This window comes from Artibeus jamaicensis, unplaced genomic scaffold (genome assembly GCF_021234435.1).
Source record: "Artibeus jamaicensis isolate MK-2021 breed Jamaican fruit bat unplaced genomic scaffold, CSHL_Jam_final contig_233, whole genome shotgun sequence".
In the NCBI taxonomy this organism is placed as follows: Eukaryota; Metazoa; Chordata; class Mammalia; order Chiroptera; family Phyllostomidae; genus Artibeus; species Artibeus jamaicensis.
The window spans coordinates 55,072,031-55,094,986 of record NW_026521486.1 but is presented as its reverse complement, the minus strand read 5'-3'; the positions used below and the strand labels follow the sequence as shown (position 1 = coordinate 55,094,986).

General features: G+C 55.2%; 3 protein-coding genes across 14 annotated transcripts in view; all 3 read left to right on the top strand.

Moving 5' to 3' along the window:
- The window catches only part of R3HDM2 (R3H domain containing 2), a 152,420-nt gene extending 146,364 nt beyond the window's left edge, over positions 1 to 6,056 (top strand). For all 11 annotated transcript variants that reach the window (XM_053661705.1, XM_053661704.1, XM_053661703.1 and 8 more), the window contains 5 exons: positions 1,276 to 1,445; positions 1,842 to 1,980; positions 3,637 to 3,734; positions 4,079 to 4,163; positions 5,039 to 6,056. In XM_053661705.1, the coding sequence (XP_053517680.1) occupies positions 1,276 to 1,445; positions 1,842 to 1,980; positions 3,637 to 3,734; positions 4,079 to 4,163; positions 5,039 to 5,379 (833 nt within the window). In that variant the 3' untranslated portion in view covers positions 5,380 to 6,056. The remainder of the gene's footprint in view (positions 1 to 1,275; positions 1,446 to 1,841; positions 1,981 to 3,636; positions 3,735 to 4,078; positions 4,164 to 5,038) is intronic.
- Positions 6,057 to 7,944: 1,888 nt separating this feature from the next.
- STAC3 (SH3 and cysteine rich domain 3) lies at positions 7,945 to 13,937 on the top strand. 2 transcript variants are annotated; one of them, XM_037127087.2, is made up of 12 exons: positions 7,945 to 8,135; positions 8,853 to 8,919; positions 9,188 to 9,452; positions 9,688 to 9,785; positions 10,002 to 10,074; positions 10,645 to 10,742; positions 12,274 to 12,340; positions 12,523 to 12,572; positions 12,853 to 12,938; positions 13,091 to 13,142; positions 13,230 to 13,367; positions 13,558 to 13,937. In XM_037127087.2, the coding sequence occupies exons 2-12, from the start codon at positions 8,854 to 8,856 to the stop codon at positions 13,654 to 13,656; spliced, it is 1,092 nt and encodes a 363-aa protein (XP_036982982.1). In that variant the 5' UTR covers positions 7,945 to 8,135; position 8,853; the 3' UTR covers positions 13,657 to 13,937. The 2 variants fall into 2 exon arrangements, with proteins under 2 accessions (XP_036982982.1, XP_036982983.1); XM_037127088.2 differs by lacking the exon at positions 8,853 to 8,919.
- Positions 13,938 to 20,599: 6,662 nt separating this feature from the next.
- Positions 20,600 to 22,876, top strand: NDUFA4L2 (NDUFA4 mitochondrial complex associated like 2). Its single transcript, XM_037127043.2, has 4 exons — positions 20,600 to 20,715; positions 21,085 to 21,173; positions 21,970 to 22,030; positions 22,147 to 22,876. Exons 1-4 carry the CDS (start codon positions 20,659 to 20,661, stop codon positions 22,201 to 22,203), a joined length of 264 nt encoding a protein of 87 aa, XP_036982938.1. The 5' UTR covers positions 20,600 to 20,658; the 3' UTR covers positions 22,204 to 22,876.
- Positions 22,877 to 22,956: the final 80 nt, after the last annotated feature.

Here is a 22,956-nt window from a genome sequence, read left to right as displayed (position 1 = left end):
AACATGTCCTGGGAGGTCAAGAGCAAACCTTCACACTGGACAATTCCCTGTGGGGAAGCAGAGCTCCTGCCCAATCCTCCCAGCAGGGACTGTCTGTCAAATTGCTCCCTGACCCCCGCTTACCTTGCTTTTCACCATGAGGAAGATTCAGGACTTAACGTTCCTCCTCTTTGAGCCCTTTCCTTCCCAGCTTGTGGCAAGGTAAGGCTCTCCATGGTAGCCCATGCTATAAAACCTCAGGATCGCATCCCATCAGTCACCGGAACCTGTCAGTGAAGTCTTCAGAGAGGATCTGACCCCTCCCTCCCCACTCCGTTCCTGTTGTCACTGCTCCAGTTCAGAACCTGCTCATTCAGTTTCCATTGCTTCCTAACCTAGTCTTCCTGCAGCTAGTCTCGCCCTCCCTCCTGCCTTACACGCAGCCACTTGAGCTAGCTCTCCGAAGCACAAGTGCTCTTCCCAACACCTACAGGATAAAGACCCTCACCAGAATGTGCTTCAAACTCTGACACCAACTATTTGCTTACTGTCTGACTCCCAAATAGACTGTCCATTCCGTGAGGGCAGAGACCAGTTTTGTTAGTTGTACACCCGGTGCCTCGCATAGGAACTGACACATAGTAAATGTTTGATAAATGTTTGCTGAGTAAGTGAATAAATGTATTTCATCTACTACTACTTCCCCTACATAGTCCCTGTGCCTTAGCACCTTAAATTGTTTGTCACTTCCTGAATATGGCACATCTCTGCCATTTCCCTCCTCTTGAAATGTTTCCAACTCACCCCACCCTTGCCCAAGAAGCACCTTTTGGGTCTGGCTTAGTGAAGCTGTGTGCATTCATCATCTCCAGAATGACCAGAGACCGCTGACCTACCTGCAGCCGTTACCAGAGAAGGCTGCATGTGCCTGCGGGCCTCGCCAGAGCCCCGGGCTGGGACCTGTACTGTGCCGTTATTTGAGCGATCCATCTTGGGCATTTGGTAATACCCGACTTTGACAGGATGGAGTTTTCTGTCAGAGTACCCCTCACCATGTAAAGGTCAGGAGAGCACTGGCATCTGGGACTTACGTCCCTTCCACTCACACCGTCACTGGTTTGGGGAGAGGGAGTCAGACACTAAGTCAGCAGCTACGTCAGATTCCTGGCAGGACGTGGTTTAGGTGACCATGAAGAGAGCTGGTGGATTTGTTTACTGGCTTTCCCACTCAGGGTTAGCTGACAGGCCAAAATATAATTTGAATTCACAGCCAACTGCTTTCTTCCTGCCACTCAGGAGTGTCACCTTCTGGACCAGGTGTGGTGGTCATGCAGCTGAACGTCCCTAATGGACCCCAACCCCCCCAGAACCCATCCATGGTCCAGTGGAGTCACTGTAAATATTACAGCATGGACCAGCGCGGGCAGAAGCCTGGAGACCTGTACAACCCTGACAGTAGCCCCCAGGTGAGTCCCGCAGCCTGGCTTTACCTGGGCAAGGAAGTGACCGGGTTCTTTGCCGTTGATTGAGCAGCCTCATTCACATGTCTCTCCCTGGGCGCTTTTGGAGGAGATACACAAGAAATAGAGGAGAGCATCTTATTTCAAAGTACCTAAGATCTAAGGTAGCAGATGGAACACATCCTTGAAAATGCTGAGAATACTTAAAATGCTATTTCAAAAAGTGGATATTAAATGATACATACCGGTCAGGCACTTGGGGGCAGTGTGAAAGGGCAGTCTGACTTCGGCAGAGCTCAGCAAGAGAAGTTTCCCAAGAGAAGCAAATTTTAAGCGACGCCATAGAAACGTCCAGAGAGTAATATTTGGGGTTTGCGTGACATGTACTCTTCTCTCCCACAGGCCAGCTCGCAAATGAGCAGCAGCCCCATCACATCTCCTACCCAGTCCCCAGCACCCTCTCCTGTCACCAGTGTCTGCACAGGACTCAGTCCCCTTCCTGTCCTCACACAGTTCCCGCGGCCTGGGGGTCCAGCACAGGGTAAGGGGTTAAATGCAGGCTGCCTGCTGGCACGTTCGCCTTTCACATCCCACTCCCGAGTGGGGCGGCTGACAGGGCAGCCCCAGGCCGGGAGCCAGTGCGGCTGGTCGGCCAACTCTGGGAGCCAACTATTTTATTTATTCTTTAATCCTTACCCAAGGATATGTTTATTAATCTTAGAGAGAGGAAGGGAGAGAGACAGAGAGACAGACATCAGTGTGAGAGAGAAACATTGATCAGTTGCTTCCTGTACATGCCCCAACCTGGGACTGAACCTGAAACCTAGGTATGTGCTCTGACCGGAACGGAAATCAAACCCGTAACCTTTTTGTGTGCGGGGATGACGCTCCAACCAACGGAGCCACCCGGCCAGGGCTCGCTCTGGAAGCTTACTCGTATTTTAACATCCCTGTTTGGACCATGGACACTGGCCTCTTTTTAGAGATGGCCATGGTTAACTTGCTCCAGACCTCACTTACGTATTCAGTATTTACTACCAAGTAAGGGACTGTCAGCCAGGGAAAAGAAGTTCACTAAGCTTTCTTTCTTTCTTTTCCTTAACATTTTATTTATTTCATTGAACTTTCTAATGAACCAAAGAGTTCAGCCCATCAGTACTGAGTCTGAGGCCTGGGACTATGGCCCATGTCAGAAACAGTATGGTTTTAGAAGAGGTAGTACTGGATTTGAATGAAAAGACTTGGGTTCAGATTCTGCTTCCACCACCAAGTAGCTTTGTGATATTAACCATGTTACTTAAACTGGGAACCAAACCTCAGTTTTGTAATCCATAAATAGGCTTAATCACACATATGGTGGGAATAAGCTTATATGCTTTTTGTCTTGGTTGTCACACACAGTATAAGGTCATCTGTTGTGATTTAAAAACTTTAAAGTGCTCTGAAATATATTTACCAACAATAATAGCTAACACCTGGTGCTTAGTATGTATCAAGCATTGCTGTGCTTTACATGTCGTACATTCATTTAACCTTCCCAGCAACACTAGTGAGGGGAACACTGCCCCACATCCACTTCTAGTAACAGCCAGGACCGGAACCTCAGCAGAGCGGCTGCAAGTGTGTGCTCTTCTCCACCGCACTGTATTCTGACTAAGCCAGAAACTTGATCCCAGGATTGGGATGTGGAGAATTTCTGTAAGAAATAAAAAACATTCACTGTGGCTGGTGTGGCTCAGTGGATTGAGTGCCAACCTACAAATCAAAGGGTCGCTGTCTAGGGCACATGCCTGGGTTGCAGGCCAGGTTTCCAGTAGGAGGCATTGCATGAGAGGCAACCATACGTTAATGTTTCTCTTTCTTTCTCCCTCTCTCCCCTTTCCTAAAAATAAATGAATAAAATCTTAAAAAAAAAAGAAAGAAAGAAAGAAAAAACATTCATAAGGGTCTGTAGGTTTCTTCCAGGGCCTTTTGTCTACAATAGACAAAGCCTTTCAAGGGCAAGGGAACCTAATATTCCCATTTGTCTGAAATACATCTGAGACCTAAGGGGTTTAGGTCAGAGAAACAGCTCTCAAGTCAGTTATGGGCACTCCTATTATAGGAAAAGTGTCTATCTCCAAAGTCCCCTGAAGTCTCATGGAAGTCATACTATGAAATTCAAACTCCCAGGAACCCATCTGCTCCTCCTCCCTAGGTGATGGGCGCTACTCCCTCTTGGGCCAGCCATTACAGTACAATCTGTCCATCTGCCCTCCTTTGCTCCATGGCCAGTCGACTTACACGGTGCACCAGGTAAGGGTGTCTCCTATCAGCCTGAAGGCCATCAGACACCCCTTCTCATCCAGGCTCCTGTGTCTGAGCCATCCACCTCAACCAGCTGAGTGGAGGAGGGAAACACAGAGAGAATGAAACAAAGTGGGAGGGGCCAGTACTCTTTCTTCCCAGCCCACCCCAGTGCCCAAAGGGAGGGTCTCTTTGTTTCCCAGTGGCAACTCGTTGGCCATTTCTGACCGCCAGGTGTGGTAGGGTCCTCAGGGTTGGCTACTGCTTCTTAATCTCTCAGACAGATGCTGGGATTCAAGGCAGTAATGTTATTCACCCAGAATGAGTATTATCTTTTGATGTTGGTGTTGAAGGGACAGAGTGGACTAAAGCATGGAAACCGGAGCAAGAGACAAGCACTCAAATCTGCCTCCACTGACCTGGGGACGACAGATGTTGGTGAGTGACAGGGTGCTGAATCTCCCAGAGGAAGCGCTCACCCTCCAGTCCTGCATTATCAGCCCGGGTGGCTGGGAAAGACCAGCTTAGGGTGGGGAGTGGAGATGGGATCCTTTTGTACCATGAGCTGGGAGAAGCTAGAGAAGTGCAGTGTTGTCACCCTCCTTACCAAGGTCGTGGGGAAGACGATGGTAAAAATTGGGGGTTGCTGAGCCTGTTATTAACACAGAGTCTTGTGGCAGTAGTCCTGACTTCAGTCTGGAATGTCTGCATTTGGTAATTCTACACCCGATTTAGGAGATGATTGACAAGAGAATGTGGGGGAATAACTCTTCTCCTGCAGGCCTCTGTACAAGGCCTACAGGACCCACAAGATCTCGCGGGAGTCCCCTACTTAGAGCAGTTTGCTAAACGGGGAAATGAGGGGAACCAGCTTCCCTAGATGACAAGAAAGAAGAATCTCTTTAGGCCAGCCTCTGGGAAGGGACCTACCGAACATATTTCAGATTGAGCTATTGACTTGATGAAAGAATATCAGCAAAATCCATACTTCCTTCATTACATCACCCTGTGAGGGAACTGAGGTGTGGTCTCCAAATCCTAAATCTGGGATCTGATTTGCAGTCCGTTCTGGCCTACATCTCTGGGCTGGAAGAGAGAAAGGTTCCTCGGCTTTTCCTACTTGCCTTGGTCAGAGTCTGGGTGGTAGGGAATGGGGTTGATGGGGGTAGGGGGGCAGGGCGAAGTGGGGAAGGCTGGGCTTTTGAGGACATTGTACACAGGCTTGGTCAGCTGGAGGTTTCTCTGCTGGGCCGCTCTCTGGCCCTCCCTACTCTAACCCTTGCACCACCGTGTCCTCTTTCCTCCCTTTCCAGTCCTGGGGCGGGTGCTGGAGGTGACAGATCTCCCCGAGGGCATCACTCGGACCGAGGCGGACAAACTCTTCACTCAGCTCGCCATGTCCGGCGCCAAGATCCAGTGGCTCAAGGATGCTCAGGGGCTGCCTGGCGGGGGTGGGGGGGACAACAGTGGGACTGCGGAGAACGGCCGCCACGCGGACCTCGCTGCCTTGTACACCATCGTGGCTGTGTTCCCCAGCCCCCTGGCTGCCCAGAATGCCTCCCTTCGCCTCAACAGCTCCGTGAGTCGCTTCAAACTTCGAGTGGCCAAAAAGAACTATGACCTGAGGATCCTGGAGCGAGCCAGCTCTCAATAAACAGAAGGGGAAGGGACTCGCAAAGCAGTGGTGGGGGCAAGGTGGAGGGAGTCGAGGCACCCTGAAGGACCGTGGACAGAGGGAGAGAGGAGGTGGCGGGCACTGTGCTGGAGCCCGAGACAGCAGGGACGAAGACAGGCAGCCGTCCCCACCGGCACCGGACCCCCCCACGCCCTGCCCTGGGTCCTCCCTCTTCCCTGGCGGGCCTCCATCTGGTCCCCTCCTCCCCATCCTCTTCTATTATTTTTTATCTCCTCTCCCCCAGGAAATGAACTCCTTTCATATTTTTGGTCAGGTAGAATTGGGAGGGTCTTAACACTCCCCTATTCTCCTATTTCCTTACCATCCCAAGCTCCCTTTTCTTTTTTGGTCTTTATGAATATATTTATATGGACAGAATTAAGAAAAATGAAATTGACTTCCCTTTCTTCTCACTTCCCCCATCTTGCCGCCCCAAACCCTGCAGAGTTGAAACTCGGCCCCCCCTACCCCAGAACACTCGTACATCGTTTGTTTGAGGTTCGTGCCGCATAACAGATATAGTATTTAATTGCACATACAGATGTTTGCTGGGTATATTCACTGTAAATTTTATTTAATCTGACTTTTTGTTTGGGGGTTTACTTGAGGGGGAGGTTGATTTTGTTTTTAAATATAAAAAAAAATCTGTCACTGGACATCAGTCCCTGTGTTTCTTGCCGCTGGTGTGGGTAGGGTTGGGGGTCCTGGATGGGCACGGGCCACAGCGTCAGAGGGATGTGCGTGGGCCTGGGTGGCCTTTGCAGCGCATGAACACTGCCTTCCTAAAACTGCCCCTGTGTCCCATCCTCCTCCTCACACATAATTCCGATAGGTGCTCGGGTCTTTCATGAGACCTTGGTTCTGGACTCTCTCTGCCACTTAACCTGAGGCTCGTCAGGCACATCGCTTCTTAACTCCGGAGCTCTGGGTCCTTATCAGCAAAGTAAGAGACTTGCGCTGACGAGGTGACCTGAGGTTTTTTCGTTCTGTCAGTTCTGTGAGGCTGAGCTGCAGAGGGGGAAGCGAGGTCCGATCTGGGCTGAATGCTGGCCTCTCACTGTCCATCCAGTCTGCCAAGAACTCCTCTGGGATGGAAGACTCGGGCCTTTCTTTAATCCTAAAGCCAGAGCATTGGGTTTTACCTCCGAGGAACAGAAGGGCGTGTTTGTTACAAGAAAAGCATCTTGTAGTACCAAGGAGCCACATTATCCAAGTGTGGTCAGCAGCCCCTGTCCTGTGCAGCTGAAGAAAGGTGACAAGCAGAAGGCACTTGCCTACATGATGGACCTTTTCCTGTCTGAGGTTTCTCAACGCCAGCCTGTCTTGCAGCCTGTCAGACCACAGTCATTAAAGAGCCTGTAGACCCAGAACCTTCCAGCAGCCCCTCTTCAGTCTCACCCACCCCTTATAGAGGAAAAAGAGCAGAAATGACAAAAAACATTGCCCCGGAAATCTCTTGGGTCCAGTTAGCAGTATCTCTAGGCTCCCCCGAAGCTGCACTGGCCCTACCTCCACAATGATCCTTCTTAACAGATGCAAGGGATAAAGCAGCACTACACGGCCACTTCCAAATTGCTCTCCTCTGAGATGGGAGTACCCTTTCTCAGCAGAGCAGGAGGAGGCTGCATGCCTGTGAGATGAGAAGCCAGATTACCTTCAGTGCAGTTCGTACACAGGGGCACCAGGGCAGGGAGATGGAATCGGGGAATCAAAATGACTGGGGAGCGTGAGGCCTGGCCGTCCTGCCACCTCCAGCAGTTCGCAGTTCTCATGGGGAATGGGGATGTTACTTACAGATGATGAAAGAAAAAAAAGAAATCTCCCTGTGTGGCGGCCCTCACAGCTTTCTATCCAATGTCAAGACCGTCCTACCTGATCATCAGACCCTCACTCCTCATCCAGCCTGGCTTTTTTAAAATAGCTCTTAGAAGTCCCTATACCCTGAGGACAAGATTTCAGAGAAACAGGACTGTGCGCCTCTGGGGACAGTCAGAAGAACAAAGCAGTGCTGTGTGTGTTTTACTCCCCGACAGGATGTCCAGAAGGTACCCTTCCAACTTCCCACGGAGAAGAAAGCAATCCAGTGTAGCTGATAGGAGAGTTCGAATTTCCCTTTCCTCACTGCTTCCCAGCCCTTTCCTTCTTAAAGGTGTGAGGCTACATTGACACTCGGTGGTACACACACGGCCAAAAGATGAGCGGCACTGGCTAGGAAGTTAAAGGGGTAGTTCTGAAAGCAGGGCCTGGGTAGAGTCGGGGAGGTGTTTGGCCCGTTTGGCCCTCAGCGAAAGGCGATTGGGAAAGCTGTTTATAATTCATCTTTATCTTCAGTCACCTAAAATTACCCGAATGAGTATACAGCATGAACACTGTCGACTCCTGAATTTAGCCGGTACCGACTGCCCTGCACACCACAAATGAAAATACCAGGGGACAGCAGCCCTGGGGGAAGGGAGGAGTTAGGGTCCAGCCCTGCCCATACCTCCCCGTGTCCAATTTCTCTGTGTCAGCTGTGTCATTCAGCTGTCCACTGTCCTCCAGCCCTGTCACTTCAGTTCTGACACCAAGGCAAGAGCCTAGGTCTACAAATACCGTCTGGGTAGCCAGTGTGAGCACAGAGGGGACTGGGGGGGCTCAGCCCCCCGAGGGAGAGCACCGGCCCTCCTCCAGCACCACCATCGGGACTGCGGGGGCTCCCTCTCCCCTCCAGACTGGATTGACAGGGACTCCCAAACGTGAGTTGCCTGTTCATCTTCTTTCCATTTTCCGTACGGCTCACCTTGGCTTTTCCCAATCCCTAGTCTATTCAGCTTCTCCATTTCTCTCCTTGTCTATGAGTAGTTTGGGTTTTAGCAGTGAAATTATTCTACTCCAGGACGAAGAGCCGGGATTGGAGGGCGGGGTGGGGGTGGGATCCAGGGCAGGGAACAGTAAGGGAAAGAAAGGCTCAGATTACTGCGAAAACTTAAAATAGCTGAGGCCTGAGGCAGGCTGGGAACTAGGCCCTGGGCGTGCAGAGCTCCAGAAAGGAGGAGGAACAAATGTCCCAGCCTACCCTTCCACACACAAAACCTCCGGGAAAGAAGGAGATCTGGGAAGGTACCTCCTATCTCTACTGCCCATGGATTCCCAGGAGAAACACAGGAGCGGTGGCCAGATCCCCAGACCAGGCAGCTTTGAGCCCCGTTTTGGAGTGTAAACTGAGGGGTGCCCTCAGGGTGGAAGAATGGGTTATTGCTTGAGGAACTAGTTGGGAAGTTCTTCAGTCTGTTGGGCTTTTCTCTGGACCTCCATGGAATCTTCCTGTTCATAAGCTCTGTGAAAGGATCTCTAACTAAATTTCTCCTGAAGCCTCCCCTTCAAGGACCACCCTAGTGTTAAGGGACAGAAATAAGGGAGGGAAGAATGGCAGTCAGGGATTAAATGTCATAGTGGGGTCCAACCTCTTGCAGCATGACAGAAAAGGAGATGCTGGAGTCCCCTCAGCCCTCCTTCCCAGCAGAGACTCGGAAAAGTGGGGTGAGTCTGGGCCTCTGACCGCCAGCTGTGGGGAGCTGGGGAGCCACTGCGGCCCTTGAGGAGAAGGGTTTGAATTGATCCTCACTTGCGTCTCCTTCACTGTCCGAGTGCCTGCCAGCCTGTGCAGCTCCCAGTGCCCCCGGTCCTGGCGTGTGCCCTTGCCCCAGGCTAGAAAAATGTCTAGTTAGCTTCAGCCCTACCTACTAGGGAGCATGGCATTTCTTGTAACACTGGGTTTCCTTCATTCCCTCCCTTCCTCCCCGCTCAGCTACTGCGGCTGAAGCACTTATTCAGGAAGCAGTCTCCTGGGACAAAGCAGATGGAGCCTCCCCCAGAGCCCCAGGCCAATGGGGAGGCAGTGGGCGCTGGGGGTGGGCCCATCTACTACATCTATGAGGAAGAGGAAGAGGAGGAGGAAGAGGAGGAGCCACCCCCAGAACCTCCCAAACTTGTCAATGATAAGCCCCACAGATTCAAAGATCATTTCTTCAAGAAGCCAAAGTTCTGTGATGTCTGTGCCCGGATGATCGTGCGTGAGTCCTGGAGGGAAGCAGAGAGCTCATGGTGCTGAGGGCAAGGGACCGGGAAAGCGGGTAGGAGAGGAGGGTTTGTATAGCAGGCCAGCTGAGGCAAGACTTGGCTTTAAGGAAATACTGCTAGGGTGCTGGGTCCCCGACAGAAAAAGGACCCAAGAGCTAGAGTAGCAGCAGCAGTACAAAGGGAGAGGGAATCGGGAACCTCACCCAGATGTTCTCCCTTTCTCCCAAGTCAACAACAAATTTGGGCTTCGCTGTAAGGACTGCAAAACTAACATCCACGAACACTGCCAGTCCTACGTGGAGATGCAGAGATGCTTCGGCAAGATTGTGAGTAGGCTTCGGGGAGCGAGCAAGTAAGAGGAAGGGGACGTGTTGCCGGCTGCCTCCTTGCCAGGCCCTCCTTAGGCCATCCCTCTGTTTCCCTGCTTTATCTTCCTCAGCCCATCTCATTTCAAGAAGGGGTGAGCACTCATGGGAGAGATGGGGTTCCGGGCTCTGCCTTGCCCTCTCTAATGCTTTTTCCCATCCCATCTTGCCCTACAGCCCCCTGGTTTCCATCGGGCCTATAGCTCCCCACTCTACAGCAACCAGCAGTACGCTTGTGTCAAAGATCTCTGTAAGTGACCTACATGGACCCCGAGGGAACGGGCGAGCTTAGAGATGGTTTCAGCACCACCTCTGGATCTAGAAACCAAGTCCAAAACAGGAAGATTCTATATATCACGGCTCTCTCTCAACCTAATAGTTGAGCCATCTTGGATGCAGAGTCAATGTTCTCCTATTTGATAGCTGAGAGAGATAAGATTTAGCTGGGTCTCCACACAGCTAGCAAGAGACAGAGACAGGACTGAAACTTCCATCCGCCTAACTTCGAATTCTGTGCTCTTCACATGCAAAACCATTTCCAAGTGAACAAGGACTCTAGACAGTCCTCAATCCCAGAAGAATGCCAGGCTCGAGGCCAGCCCACGAGCTGTGGACATCCTGGGCAGATTCGTGATTCGTAGTCTTTGACGGTGTGCCGTTTATTCGGAGGAGAGGCCGAATTCTGTGCAGAGCATGGGTGGGTGTGCCACAGGAGGTAGCACCCGGCTTGCTCATGCCACCCCCTTAGGAGGTCTGTCTCTCCTCCAAGCCATTGCCAGCCTCCCCAGTAACGTCTTCTTTCTTCTCCCATCCCCACCAGCTGCTGCAAACCGTAACGACCCCGTGTTTGAAACTCTGCGCACTGGGGTGATCATGGCAAACAAGGAACGGAAGAAAGGACAGGCAGATAAGAAAAATGTGAGCACCGTCCCCTTCCAGGGACCCCATGGAGCAGATTCTGTCTCCTCTGCGGAATGCTGGAAGAAGCTAGGGATCCTGTTCCCCGAAAATTGCACATAACCCAACAGACAAATGTTTGCATGCAGTTTTAGAAAGCCTCAGGTTAAGAACTTCTGCCATAGCGTGTGTTGGCTTTGGGAGCTCCCTTCTGAAATTGTCAGATTAACCACCAAAATCAACAGAAGGCTAGGCCCCAGGCCCCTGACACTGCTGGACGAGAGAGGCAAGAGCTCTGCTTTTGGCTTTGAAGAACAGAACTTGCCAAGTAATTCCAGAGTCATGCAGCAGTCTATGAAGGTCATCTGGTCTGACCCATTTACTGTATAGGCAAGGTAACTGAGACACAAAGCTACTGGCCAAAAGCAGCTTCGCTTCCTTTTGTAATAGGATTTCTGGATTCATAATGCCGTACACTTGCACTCGTTGCAGCAAGGAATCTGTCGGCAGATCCGTATATCCTTCTGGACAACCAGGATGGACTGGTGGAGATAATGGTTACGGTTGGCCAGATTCCTAAAATTGCTTGACCGACAGTACCCAGGGGATCCTGGTCCTTCAGGGAGTGTCCAGCTAGAGGGAGATTTCTGATGCTCCATAATACCTATGAACATTTTTCTCACTGATGCAAATGAAGATATAAATGGTGTACCCCTCAAGTTTGCGGGAAACCTAGAAGGGAAAATGTATACACTGAATAATGTATTCAAAAATCTTATGGACTGGAAGAATGGCCCAGAACTAATAATTTAAAATGTTGTAAGGAAAAATGTACATATCTGTTCTTGGGTTAAAAAAAAATCAACTGCGCAAACACAGAACTAGAGATCTGGTTTCAACGTAGTTGACGTGGAGGCTGGGTGCGAATTAGGGGTCTCTGCGAGTGAGCCCCGGCTGTAAGGCGCTGACAGTGTGACTGGGCTGCTTCCAGAAAGGCTGGCACATTCGGGTTCTGTTTTCTAAGGGAATTATAAAAACGGTGCTGCCCATTTTTCTTTTACACACCAAAGTGTTTTTAAGGGCAGACATAGTAAAGGACATAGAATTGGAATCTTAGGGAATGATTTGAAGGAACTGAGAACGGTTAGAGAAGAAAAGACAGGACGGACGTGTGAGCTGCCCTCCCACCTTTAAAGGGACTACGTTTGTTCTGTATTCCTCCAGAAGGCAAATCAGGACCAACAACTAAAAGTTACGGGGAGACTGACATAGGCTTAAATAGGGAATTGTCCTATAAATAAATTACATGGTCTATTTTGCAAGGCAGTGAGCTCCCATCATGAGCAACATTCAAGCACAAGGTGGGTAGCCTACCTGCCAGGAGGTTTCCGAGAAAGTCTCTGCATTAGGCAGGTTGTTGAACAGATATTTTCTCTACGGCTTCTTCCAACCCTGAGATCCTATTATTCTATAGTTCTCTGGCCTGACTGGAGAGCCAGGGCAAACGTGGGTTCCCAAGACAGCATCTTCCTAACTCTGGTGCCCCCTCCAGCCTCTAGCAGCCATGATGGAAGAGGAGCCAGAGTCTGCCAGACCAGAGGAAGGCAAAGCCCAGGACGGTGAGTGACGCAGTCTCCGTCCACAGAGATGGAGGAGGGTCTGGGGCTCAGCTGCGGCACAAGGAGAGGAAGGTAGAGGGCATGTGAGGTTTGGAGACAAGGAGGCCATGCCACAGAAGGGGAAGGGCATGAGGGCGACCCTCCAGGAGCCAGAGACGATTTGGTGGTGTTTCCCATCCCAGGAAACCCTGAAGGGGATAAGAAGTCTGAAAAGAAGACACCTGATGACAAAGTGAGAGTCCTTTCTTCCTTCAGGGACCCTAAACCTCTCCCCAGCCCAGTTCTTGACACTACTCAGGGCCTCAGCCAAAAGCCCATACTTAGGCCATGGGTACCTATCAACCTTCAACTGCCTTCTCCACCGCCTTGCACACAGTCAGTACACTCCTCCTAGCGCAGGCACCTGGGAGACAGTCGGACTGCAGTGTGTCTGGAGAAAGCCCCTGCCTTGGACTCCTGCCCCTCACTGTGGGGCAGAGGAACCCTGAGACGCATCCCCCTTTCACCCCCAGCACAAACAGCCCGGCTTCCAGCAGTCTCATTACTTTGTGGCTCTCTATCGGTTCAAAGCCCTGGAGAAGGATGACCTGGATTTCCCGTGAGAGGCCTTAAGATTGGGGTGGGGTTGTACTAGGTGTGGAGAGGGGGGTACCCAGGGCTTGGAGCCTATTGGGGCTGGACCTGGGTACAGCCAAGGGACTGGGTGTGTAAGGCCCTAAGTCTCAGAGGCCCCTCCCCTCTCTCCGCCAGGCCTGGAGAGAAGATCACAGTCATTGACGACTCCAATGAGGAGTGGTGGCGGGTAAGAAATGGCTGAGGCCAGGGTGGGACATGGGTTGAGTTTAGAACCTGAGATTGAAAGGCTCATTCTCCCTCCCCTCCCCTCCAGGGGAAAATAGGGGAGAAGGTCGGATTTTTCCCTCCAAATTTCATCATTCGGGTCCGGTCTGGAGAACGTGTGCACCGGGTAACGAGATCCTTCGTGGGGAATCGCGAAATAGGACAGATCACTCTCAAGAAGGACCAGGTTATTAAAAAACAAAACAACAACAAAACCAGCTCTGGTGCCCCAACCCAACGCCAGGCCTGGAGCGCCTCTGTAAATCACACCCCTGCAGATGTTAACCCGGGGATCTAGGAGGGGCCTCCATTATTTTAGGTTCACCTGTTCTCCTCTCAAGCATTTTTTCTTCCTCCCTAATCCTTTAATCCTTTAGATCGTGGTACAGAAAGGAGATGAAGTTGGCGGCTACGTCAAGGTCTACACCGGCCGCAAAGTGGGGCTGTTCCCCGCCGACTTTCTGGAGGAGATTTAGGGGTGCAGGCGCCTGCTGGCGGGAGATAGCCATGCCCCATTCTGGGCAGGCCCAGTAGAGGCTGAAGAGGAAAGGGGCAAAAGTAATTCTACTTCTGGGTAAAGGAGGAGAGGGAAGGCCCGCCAGAGCGTAACGAGGCTCTTGGGAAGGGACTGGTTCCTGCCCTCTTCCCCTGGCCTACGGCATCGGATACCGGTGCCTAGAAGCAGCCTTTCCCCGCAACACTCCTCAGGTCCAGCCTTTGAAAGCTGGAGAAAGAAGAATGAGCCTCCACTAGGAGGCGCCCTGGGGTGGCGGGGTGGGGGGTGGAGGTGGGAGACTGTTCAGTGTTGAGAATTTATTAAAGTTTTGACAAAAATAAGAAAAGTTTGTTCTTTAATTGGGGCCAAGGAGAGAGGCAAGAGAGGACCTACACAGTGATGGAAAATCCTCCCCAGCTGTCTTATTTTACCACCATCGAGTAACCCGAAACCCACCTGGGCTGAGGCTGGTGGAAGGTAGAGAGACAGGTGCATCAGCCAGCCGTGGCCTCCGTAGTCAACAAAGAAAAGGGAGCGGGGCTGAGGTCACCGCCCCCGCGCCGCTGCTGCAAGGAGCGGGGTCCCGTAGCAGGGTAGGTGCCCCGGCTCTTGGCGACTTGGCGGTGGACAGCCCCTTACAAATCGGAACCTGGCTCTGCGCCGAGCTGGGCCGCCAGGGGGCGATGCAAGATCTCGGTTGGAGAGCGAGGGACCGGGCGGGGGTGCGGGGAGAGGAGAACCGGAGACAAGGAGCCCGAGACCCTGGGCCTGGGAGGGAGTAGGGTGCGTGCCGTCTCCATGGCAACACTTCCTCAAGTCCTCCGGGAACTAAGCAAGCAAGGCCCCGGGGCTTAACCCCTCCCGCACGGCCCCCGCCCCAGCCTTGACAGGTACCTAGTGAGAGGACGTCGGGCAGACAGCTAACCGGCTCGCGCGGAGACCCCCCTTGCGGCGCGCCGTATGCAAATATTTTTATTTGCATATGTAGACATGCAAATATACCGGCCCTGGTCAGGGTGGCAGGTGGCAGGGAGCGGGAAGGTGTAGGGAAGAGAGCTGAAGGAGACAAGGAGTTTGGGGACCCGGGAGCGGACCAGTGAGAGGCAGGCTGGGGTGGTCGCCGGAGTAGAGTAGGCAGAGGGTCTTGAGCTTGATGGCGGCTGGGGGAGGGTCAGCCGGCCGGCCAGGAGATTCTCTTCTCTTCTGCCCGTTGTCTGCCAGGCCCGAGGTTGGCACCACCTAGCAAGGTTGGCAGCGGGAGCCCAGGCACCATCTGCTGCTGGCGGGGGAGGGGGAGTGAGGACAGAGGCTCAGCTGGGCTGGGGAAGAGGAGGGCCCGGGACCGGCGCGCCCCCCTTCCTTCCAGAAGGCTGAGGTGTGGTGGGGGTAGGGAAGCACCAAGAGGACTTGCTGGCTGCAGCGCCAGGTTCTGTTTGCTGTTCCCTTTGCTCTTGACTCTCCTGGACTCTGGGGCGGAAGGCGGGGTCATAAAGGAAGACTCAGCACCCCTTTAATCGTGCCTGGGCTGCAGTAGGACCAGACCACAGCTCCCCCGACCCTCGACCACCACACACGAATCAAGCCTTTTCTGCCCGCATCTCTCCTCAGGATCTGCCTACCCCGAATGGGGCGGGGGCAGCTAGGGCTTGGGTCGCACCTCTTCATCAAGCGGTCTGTTGGACTCAAAACCATAGCCCCCCGAGATTCTCGAGGTGGGCCCCCACAATGCTGAAGCAAAACCAATTTACTGGCTCATTGGGCGGCGGTGCTGGTGTGGGGGTACTGAGAAGCAGAGAGAGCTGCTGTTCTATCCCCCCATACACTCGGGGGGCCACCCCCCTTCTCCGCCTCGCAGAGCCGGCAGCTGTCCCTAATTAGAACGGCGGTTTAATTGGATTTATCAGCAGTTAATAGGAAATTAAGCAAAGGGCCCGAGAGGGAGGGCAGGAGGAGCGGGGAGGCTGGCTGTGCTGAGCCGGAAGGATGGGTGCTGGGGTGCCGGGGGTGGGGCTACAAGGCCCCCAGTATCGCGGCTGAGCCCCATGGTCGTGCCCCCCAACCCCGCCCCCAGTAGCGGCCTGCTGGTTGCTCCCCGGCCGGCTGGCGCAGAGCTGGTCTCAGGAGAGGGCGTTGGGAAGACAGTGACCCTGTGGGGTGTTGGGAAGACAACCCCAACGCCCCTACTCCGGAAAGCGGCCGCCTGGGTGATGGATGATGCTGCCTCGCGCTGCAAAGGTCATAAGTCCGGGCCAAGGAGCGGACTGCATCGAAAACAGAGGGGAGGGGGGGGCGGCCTACTAGGGTCCTGGTCGCAATCGCCACCCTACTCTTTCTCAGCGCCCGCCCAACTCTTAGCGAGAAAAGTGCCCCTTGTGTCAGAAGATCGGGCAGCACAGGGCATGAGGGGGATACGGAGTGACACTGTTGTCCACCCCTTGCCTCCTGGACATGTTGGGGACCTTGGGAGACGCCCTATACAGCTGCCACTGGCTCTCTACGGCCCCTGCTCTTCCCCCCAGCTGCTGGGGTTGCAGCCAGCTTGGTCGGATGAAACCAGGGTGGCCCCAAGACTGCACTGCCTGCCCCGGGGGCCCAGAAAGGAAGCTTGCAGGCAGTCAAATAGGGTGAGGGGCCAACAGCCCCAGGCGCCTCCTGTCGTCAGGACATCATTACATGGCTAGGCTAACGAGAGGAGCTAGTAGGGACCCCAGTGACTTCTCTGCCACACTGCGCCACCACAGGGCACAGGCAGCAGCTGCGACACACGTGTGGCTATCTGTGCCCCTGGTGATGACGGGTGTCTATGCCTCTAGTGTGTAGCGTGTGCGTCTGTGCCCCAAATGTGTGAGGTATGTATATGTTGGGGGGGTGTGTCCCTGTTGTGTATCTGTAGGTCTTGTCACCATTCTGTACCCGATTCCATCCTCTACGGTTTTTGTCTGTCTAAGCCCCTAGGTGTCTAAGTGTGCATGTGTGCTCTGGCGTGTCTGTGCATTCTTCACACCTGGATGTGCCCCGTGCGTAGGCATTTCCGCGGGTCTCGGTGTGCAGGACCGTGTGTGAGAATCAGGAAGAGCCTCTGGTGAGTGTGTTGCTCTGGCATCTCCACCTGCAGGTGTGTGTTTCTGTGACAGTGTGTGGGTGTGTGCCTGGGTGTGAACTGCACAGCGGCGTGTAGTCGAATGACAGTGTGACGCACGCGCGCTGGTGTGTGTGTGTGTGCGTGTGTGTGCGTGCGCGCGGCGCCTGGCTGCGCCTGCCGCCCCCGCCACTTCCTCTCCCGATTTCTATTCCTCTCTCCTCTCCGGGCGGGCTTGGCTCCGCCGTCCGCATCATCTCCATCCATTATTGAAGAAACAGCCGCGTCCGCTCCAATCACATCAACACCCCCGCCCCCCTTCGTTCCGCTCGCCCCGCAGCCCCTCTGGGTGCGGCGAGGGGGGTAAGCCGCGAAGCAGAGGGGGCGCCAGGCAGGAGCGGGTTCACGACCCTGTGGCCCGAGCCGGGCCAAGCATCGGGACGCCAGGGTTCCCGGTGGAGAGCGCTTTGCATAAACAGATGGCGCGGGCGTCTTTGTCTTGCTCGCTCGTTCACTCTCTGAGCGGCTGCCGGCTCCTCGGCTGTTTGGCTGATGCAATCATGATCATCTCAGAGCCTTGGGACCCGGCGCCCTTAATAGCGGTAGAGGGTCAGGGGCCCCAGGGCTCCCGAGCAGACAGATACTGGGCACTGTGTCTTCCCTCCTGAGTATCCTCCACCCAGTCCCCACGGCTGCAGAGGGAAGATGGAGGCCGTGCCGAGGTGACGGACATGTGGAGGTGGCCGGGAAGGAGACACCAGGCAATGCCCCGAGGTGTCCCCAGGCTGTCCCGTTGGACTGCTACAGCCCCCCAGGAGCAGCAAGGCGGAGAATAGGACTGGAGCTGGTGAACGGGAGGAGGAAGAGACGGATAAAGGCAGTGACAGAGTAGTAGAGTGACGGAGAGTCAACGGAGACACAGAGAAACATGCAGAAGGACAAAGCCAGGTAGAGAGCTGCAGAGGGAAAGAGACAGCCAGAATGACAAGGAACAGAGAGACACAGACAGACACGGAGACACAGCGATAGACGGAGGCAGACGGGGCCTGAGGAAGAAAAAGGCAGGACAGGGCTAGAGACTAGGACAGGCAAGGGCAGAGGGCAGTCTCTGGGCGGATATGGAGCCGGGGCATCTGCGGCTGCCCAGCCTCACGAGGGGACCCAGTCTGAACCTCTGGTGCCTGGGACTGGCGAAGCAGGAGCTGCCGCGTCTGCTCTCCGGCCCACTGCGGGACCCACTGCCTCGGCCGCGGGAGCGGCAGGAACCGCGGACCCCGCGGGGACCCACACTCTAGGCGCTGACTTACCTGCGGAAAAGCCGCGGGGCGCAGAGCCGACGCGGCCCTATAGGGGGCGACCGAGGCACCTCCCCTGAGAGCTTAAGAGCGGCTCGGCCTTCAGGGGGCGTCCGCGCCCACGGCCCCTGCAGTCAGCTCGCAGCGCCGACTCCAGCTTCTTTTGACCAGAGGCGCCGCCTGCACGCGGAGTAGTGTCCTGCGCGGTACAGTGTTCGGAGTCCGGTCCCAGTGGGATGCCCGCCCACCCCTGGCCATGCCTAATCCACAGTTAATGGCTTCTGCAGTCCCTCACCCGCTGGGTCAGCTCGGCCTGAGTCCTTCTGGTGGGAAAGTGAGGGAAGAGATGGGGTCTGGAACCCAAAAGTTGTGTCCCAGCTCGGCCCTAGAGACCTTGACCCGGAGATGGGATGGGGCTTAGAAATAGGGTCACAAAGAAGGGACCAGAGACTAACACCAGAAGCAGGTGAAAGGTCAAGGAGCCCCAGAGAGGCCAGAGCAGAAGCAGTCATCGGAGAGTGGGGCTGAGGCCCGAGGCTGGAGGATGCGAGGCAGCGGCTCTACGGAAGGAGTGGGGCCGAGGGTCCGGGACGTGCTAGGTCGGAACTCACAAGAAAGGACACTGGACAGCAGGCGAGGGCCGGAGAAGCAAACGGGCCGCGGCGCAGGGGCTAGACGTCCCTGCCAGGGTCCTGGTGCACCAGCTATGCCATATAGAGCCAGATGTGCAGCCCGACTGTGTGGCCCCTCGAAATCCTGGGAGTTCCAGGATTGATTTTTAGTTCCAGAGTCAGGAGCGCTAGGGCGTACCGGTGATAGGACAGCCCACCCCACGGCCCCTGTAGTGCTAGTGTTCAGGGCGGGCCGGACTCTGCGCGGCTCCGGGCTCTGACAGCCCTTCCTTCCTCCTCCCCCGCCCCACACGCCCCTTGTAGCAAGTCTCTGTCTCTTTGTCTTGCCCTGTCTCTGACACTTTATCTCATTATCCCGGAGGGAGGCGGAGAACCTGGGACTCTGCAGCCTAATGACAGTGGCAATTGTCAGAGCAGGGGACCGGGCCCATATCAGCGCCAGGGAAAGGAAGGAACCCCCCAGGCAGGGCCCCTTCACTCCTTGCACCCCGAGTGTCCCAGTGGTGGGTGCACAGTTCACTCCTGCCCGAGCCACCACAGGGATCTCGAGGGGAGAGATGGGGAGCCGCAGGATCCGGCTGTCCAGGGGGAGGCAGGGAGACATAGTGGGGAGGTTAGCATGGGAGTGGGAGAAGTGGTTGGGGGGGCTCCTGGTCCCTGGAACTCAGCTCCCCAAAGATGAGTCAGTGAGCCTTCTCACCCTGGCAACATTGCATACACCTGAGTTTGCTGCAGAAAGGGTGGCAATCGGTCATTTGCTCCCCACCTGTTTCCGTGTGTCTCGTTCCCTTTCCTCCTCCAACATCTTGTCTATCTTTCCTTAACTGTTTTCCTCACCCCGTTCTCCCCCTCTCCATCACAGCCAGAAGAGTGGCCTTCGTGGGCGGCTCCACCTTCATCCCTATCCAAGATAGGCAGGGCAAGCAAGATTTATTCTGTACCAAGCCAGGTTTAAGATACCCCTGGGTCCCCTCGGCCTCCAACGGCTGCTCCAGGTCAACCACAACACGACTTGGCAAAACCACCCAGATGACAGGGGCCGGGGCAGCTTTAGTTCTCTTGGGCTGCCTGTCACCCTCCTCCTTCCGCTGCACTGTGGTGGGGACAGAACCAGGGAGACCAAGGCCTGCTAGCTCCTGGATGCTCTAGAATGGCTTTTTTTTTTTTTTACATTTACATCTCACAGCACACATAACTAATTAGGAAAACTCTGCGGCGCACCAAGTAATATATATTTTTTGCTGATCTGACAAAAAAAATAGGTACCATTTTGATTCATTCACACTAGAGGGCTATTGTTGTGTTGGTTGTTGTCATTGTTTTTTACTTGACAATCTAAGGGAAAAGAGCTCAAACCCCCTAACCAGTCAGGTATTGCATGTTTTAAAGATTGTTGCAGCAGAAGTACAAAAATAAATATAGAACACAAGAAAAGAAAAACAAAACAAAATGTGGCACACCAGTGTGCCACAAACACATCGTTTGGAAATCGCTGCTCCAGGGTGGTCAGGGCAGTAACGCGGCGCCCTCGCTCCCCGCCCCACCCCCGCCCCTCCTGGTGCCGCGAGTGAACTTTCACATCTGCACTTTCCGGAGGTCTGTCCGCCAGTCTGTCTCACGGCGGGTCCCTCCCCTGCTGCTGAATCCTCTGTCAATCAATCTGGATCAAAAGCCCGTGAGGCCTCTCCCTCCGACCAGCCTAAAACCTCAAGTATGATGGTGTTCCATGGGCCAGGATCCAGGCATTTGTAGGAAAGAGTGGAGGGACAGAAATCCCTTAGGTCCCCAACAATTCTTCCCGCTCCGAGCCTGGAGCTGAGGGAGGAAAAGAAGTGGGTGGGGTTGGGGTGAGTCGGTGCGGTGGGCTGGGCCCGGCCGGGCTGGGCTGACCCCTCCCCAGCCGGGGGCGGGACCCCAGGAGGAGCGAGGGAGCGGAGCAGAGCCCGCTGGAGAGGACCAGGCGCTGGAGAGGCGATATGGCGGGAACCAGTCTGGGGACCCGTCTCTATCGGCAGATCAAGAGACATCCCGCTGTGAGTTGGGCCCCCGGAGCCACTGATTATAGCTCTTAACTTTTTCGCTGACCAAGCAGCCCCCAACTCTCTGAGTCCCCTCCCACCGCCTAGTTTCCCCAGAGCTGCTCACCTTTTTCCAGGGTGCCCTCAACTCTCCCTGCAGTATGCACCCGTGCCCCTTGAACCCCCCTCGGACAGGCCCGCCGTGGGGTTGGGGGACGAAGGCAGGAGCTGTGGTGTGTGAGGTGCCAGGTCCCCGCTCCCAGAAGGGAGGGGCGCCAGTGCCCCGGCGGGGGTTAGGGCGGCTGGGCAGGAAATCTTGTAACGGGCAACTGGAAACTATGGGGAGGGGCCGACTCTGAAAGTGTCCTCGGGTCTTTCCCGCAGCTCATCCCGATGATTGGCTTCATTGGCCTGGGCATGGGCAGCGCTGCTCTTTACTTGCTGCGGCTGGCCCTGCGCAGCCCGGACGTCTGGTAAAGGCTGGGCTTGGGGTGCTGACGTGGGTCCTGGACGGGGCGGGAAGGGTCAGGGGGGAGTGGGCCTCTCAGGAACGGCGGGAATGGGTGCTGGGCCGGGATCCCCCTGCAACGCACCTGCCCCTGCCCTGCATCATGGGGTTGGAACATCCTCCTAACCTTCGAGAGCCCATTCCCCTTCGGCCCACCGGACCTCACTCTCCCCTGTGGCTGCCAACCAAGCCCGGCTCCCCACCCGGTTGCCAAGGCGACGCCACTCTGCCGGCGGCCATCGGCCTTTGGCTACCTCAATATCCACCCTGGAGTGCTGGGGGTGTAGCCAGCTGAGTGTCTGGGGGCACCTTCGGCCAGGGTGACCAGGAGACTCTACTGCCAGGCCAGAGGCAGCAGAGTGAGGGGTGGGGGGCTCCTGTCAGGAGCAGCCCTTCGTTGTCAGAATTCAAGGCTTATCAAAGAAAACCCAGCCCCTGGGGATCTTTGCCTGATTCCCACTACTGTACTCTGCCGGCGTGATCAAGGGTGGCAAGGGGCAGGTGAGAGTCCCTGGGCCGGGCTGTCAATCCCTCATCTGTCCTCATCTGAAAATGGTGACAGCCTTCTTGTTTTGTCAGCAACTAACACTCCTGTTCCCTGTCAGTCTCAGGGAAATGGATGACCCCCCCCCCCCCCGCACCCTGCCGCCAGGGTAGGACAGGCCGAGGGGTGCTGGGGTAGAGGCAGAGACTCTGGCTGTTAGGCTAGGCTCTAGAGCCCTAGTTCCCAGAGAGGAAACCCGGACCCTCCCTCTTCACAGCTGGGACAGAAAGAACAACCCGGAGCCCTGGAACCGCCTGAGCCCCAACGACCAGTACAAGGTACCCGTCACTGGTTCTAGTGTTGCACCTCCCCTCTCAACTCTCGGTCCTGGGGTGGCCCCTCAGCACCCAGAGAGGCCTGGGGTACTCATTGCAACCTCCTCCCACTTCCATAGTTCCTTGCAGTCTCCACGGACTATAAAAAGCTGAAGAAGGACCGGCCAGATTTCTGAGCCCAGCTGGGGCACATCGGTGTACCTACTCAAGCCAGCCTTCTCATTTCTTCCACTGCCCAATGCCCCCACCCCACCCACCCCCAGGGCACCACTCTGCCCACCCTACCCAGCCCGAGTACAAAAGCCTGGTTCCCACGAGGAGGGGAGGCAGCTCCACCCCCACCCTCTTCCCTTGCTCCCTGCGGCGGAAGCACCTCTGACCCTCAGCTTGAGTCCCACGCAGCTGGGGTGGATTAAGAGGTGGGGCAGCAGCTGGGTGGACCCAAAATGCTCAAGCTGGCCCCTCTGCTCGGCTACAGATGCCTTGTAGGGTGTGGCGCAGGCTACGTGCTGAGCGTGGCAGAGGTGAGCCAAGAGCAAGCAGGGGCCTGAGTGCCAAGCTACGTGGCTGGCCCCACGTTAGCCCAGATTCTGGGCTCCATCCCAGGGAAGCGCCGCTCTAGCTCCACTGGGCTCCCTGCCTGTCGCCCAGCCTGCTCTGGACGAGGTACCTCTGTGCCCAGGGAGGAGCAGCGTGCTCCTCCCCCGTGCCTGCGGAGCCAACCAGCGCCCCCTCCATCCTCACACCTGGGCCTCCCCCTGCCATCCCTCCCCTCCTTGCTCCCCTCTGTCCCCTGGGATCAAACAGAAGCAGCCGTGGGCAAAATACAATTTCATTTAACAAATTGAATTTGCTGCGCCTGCTAATCACGTCTGGTGTCGGCTCTGATCAGAGACGGAGGAGGCTGCAGCCTCCGGGGCCCTTGTGGT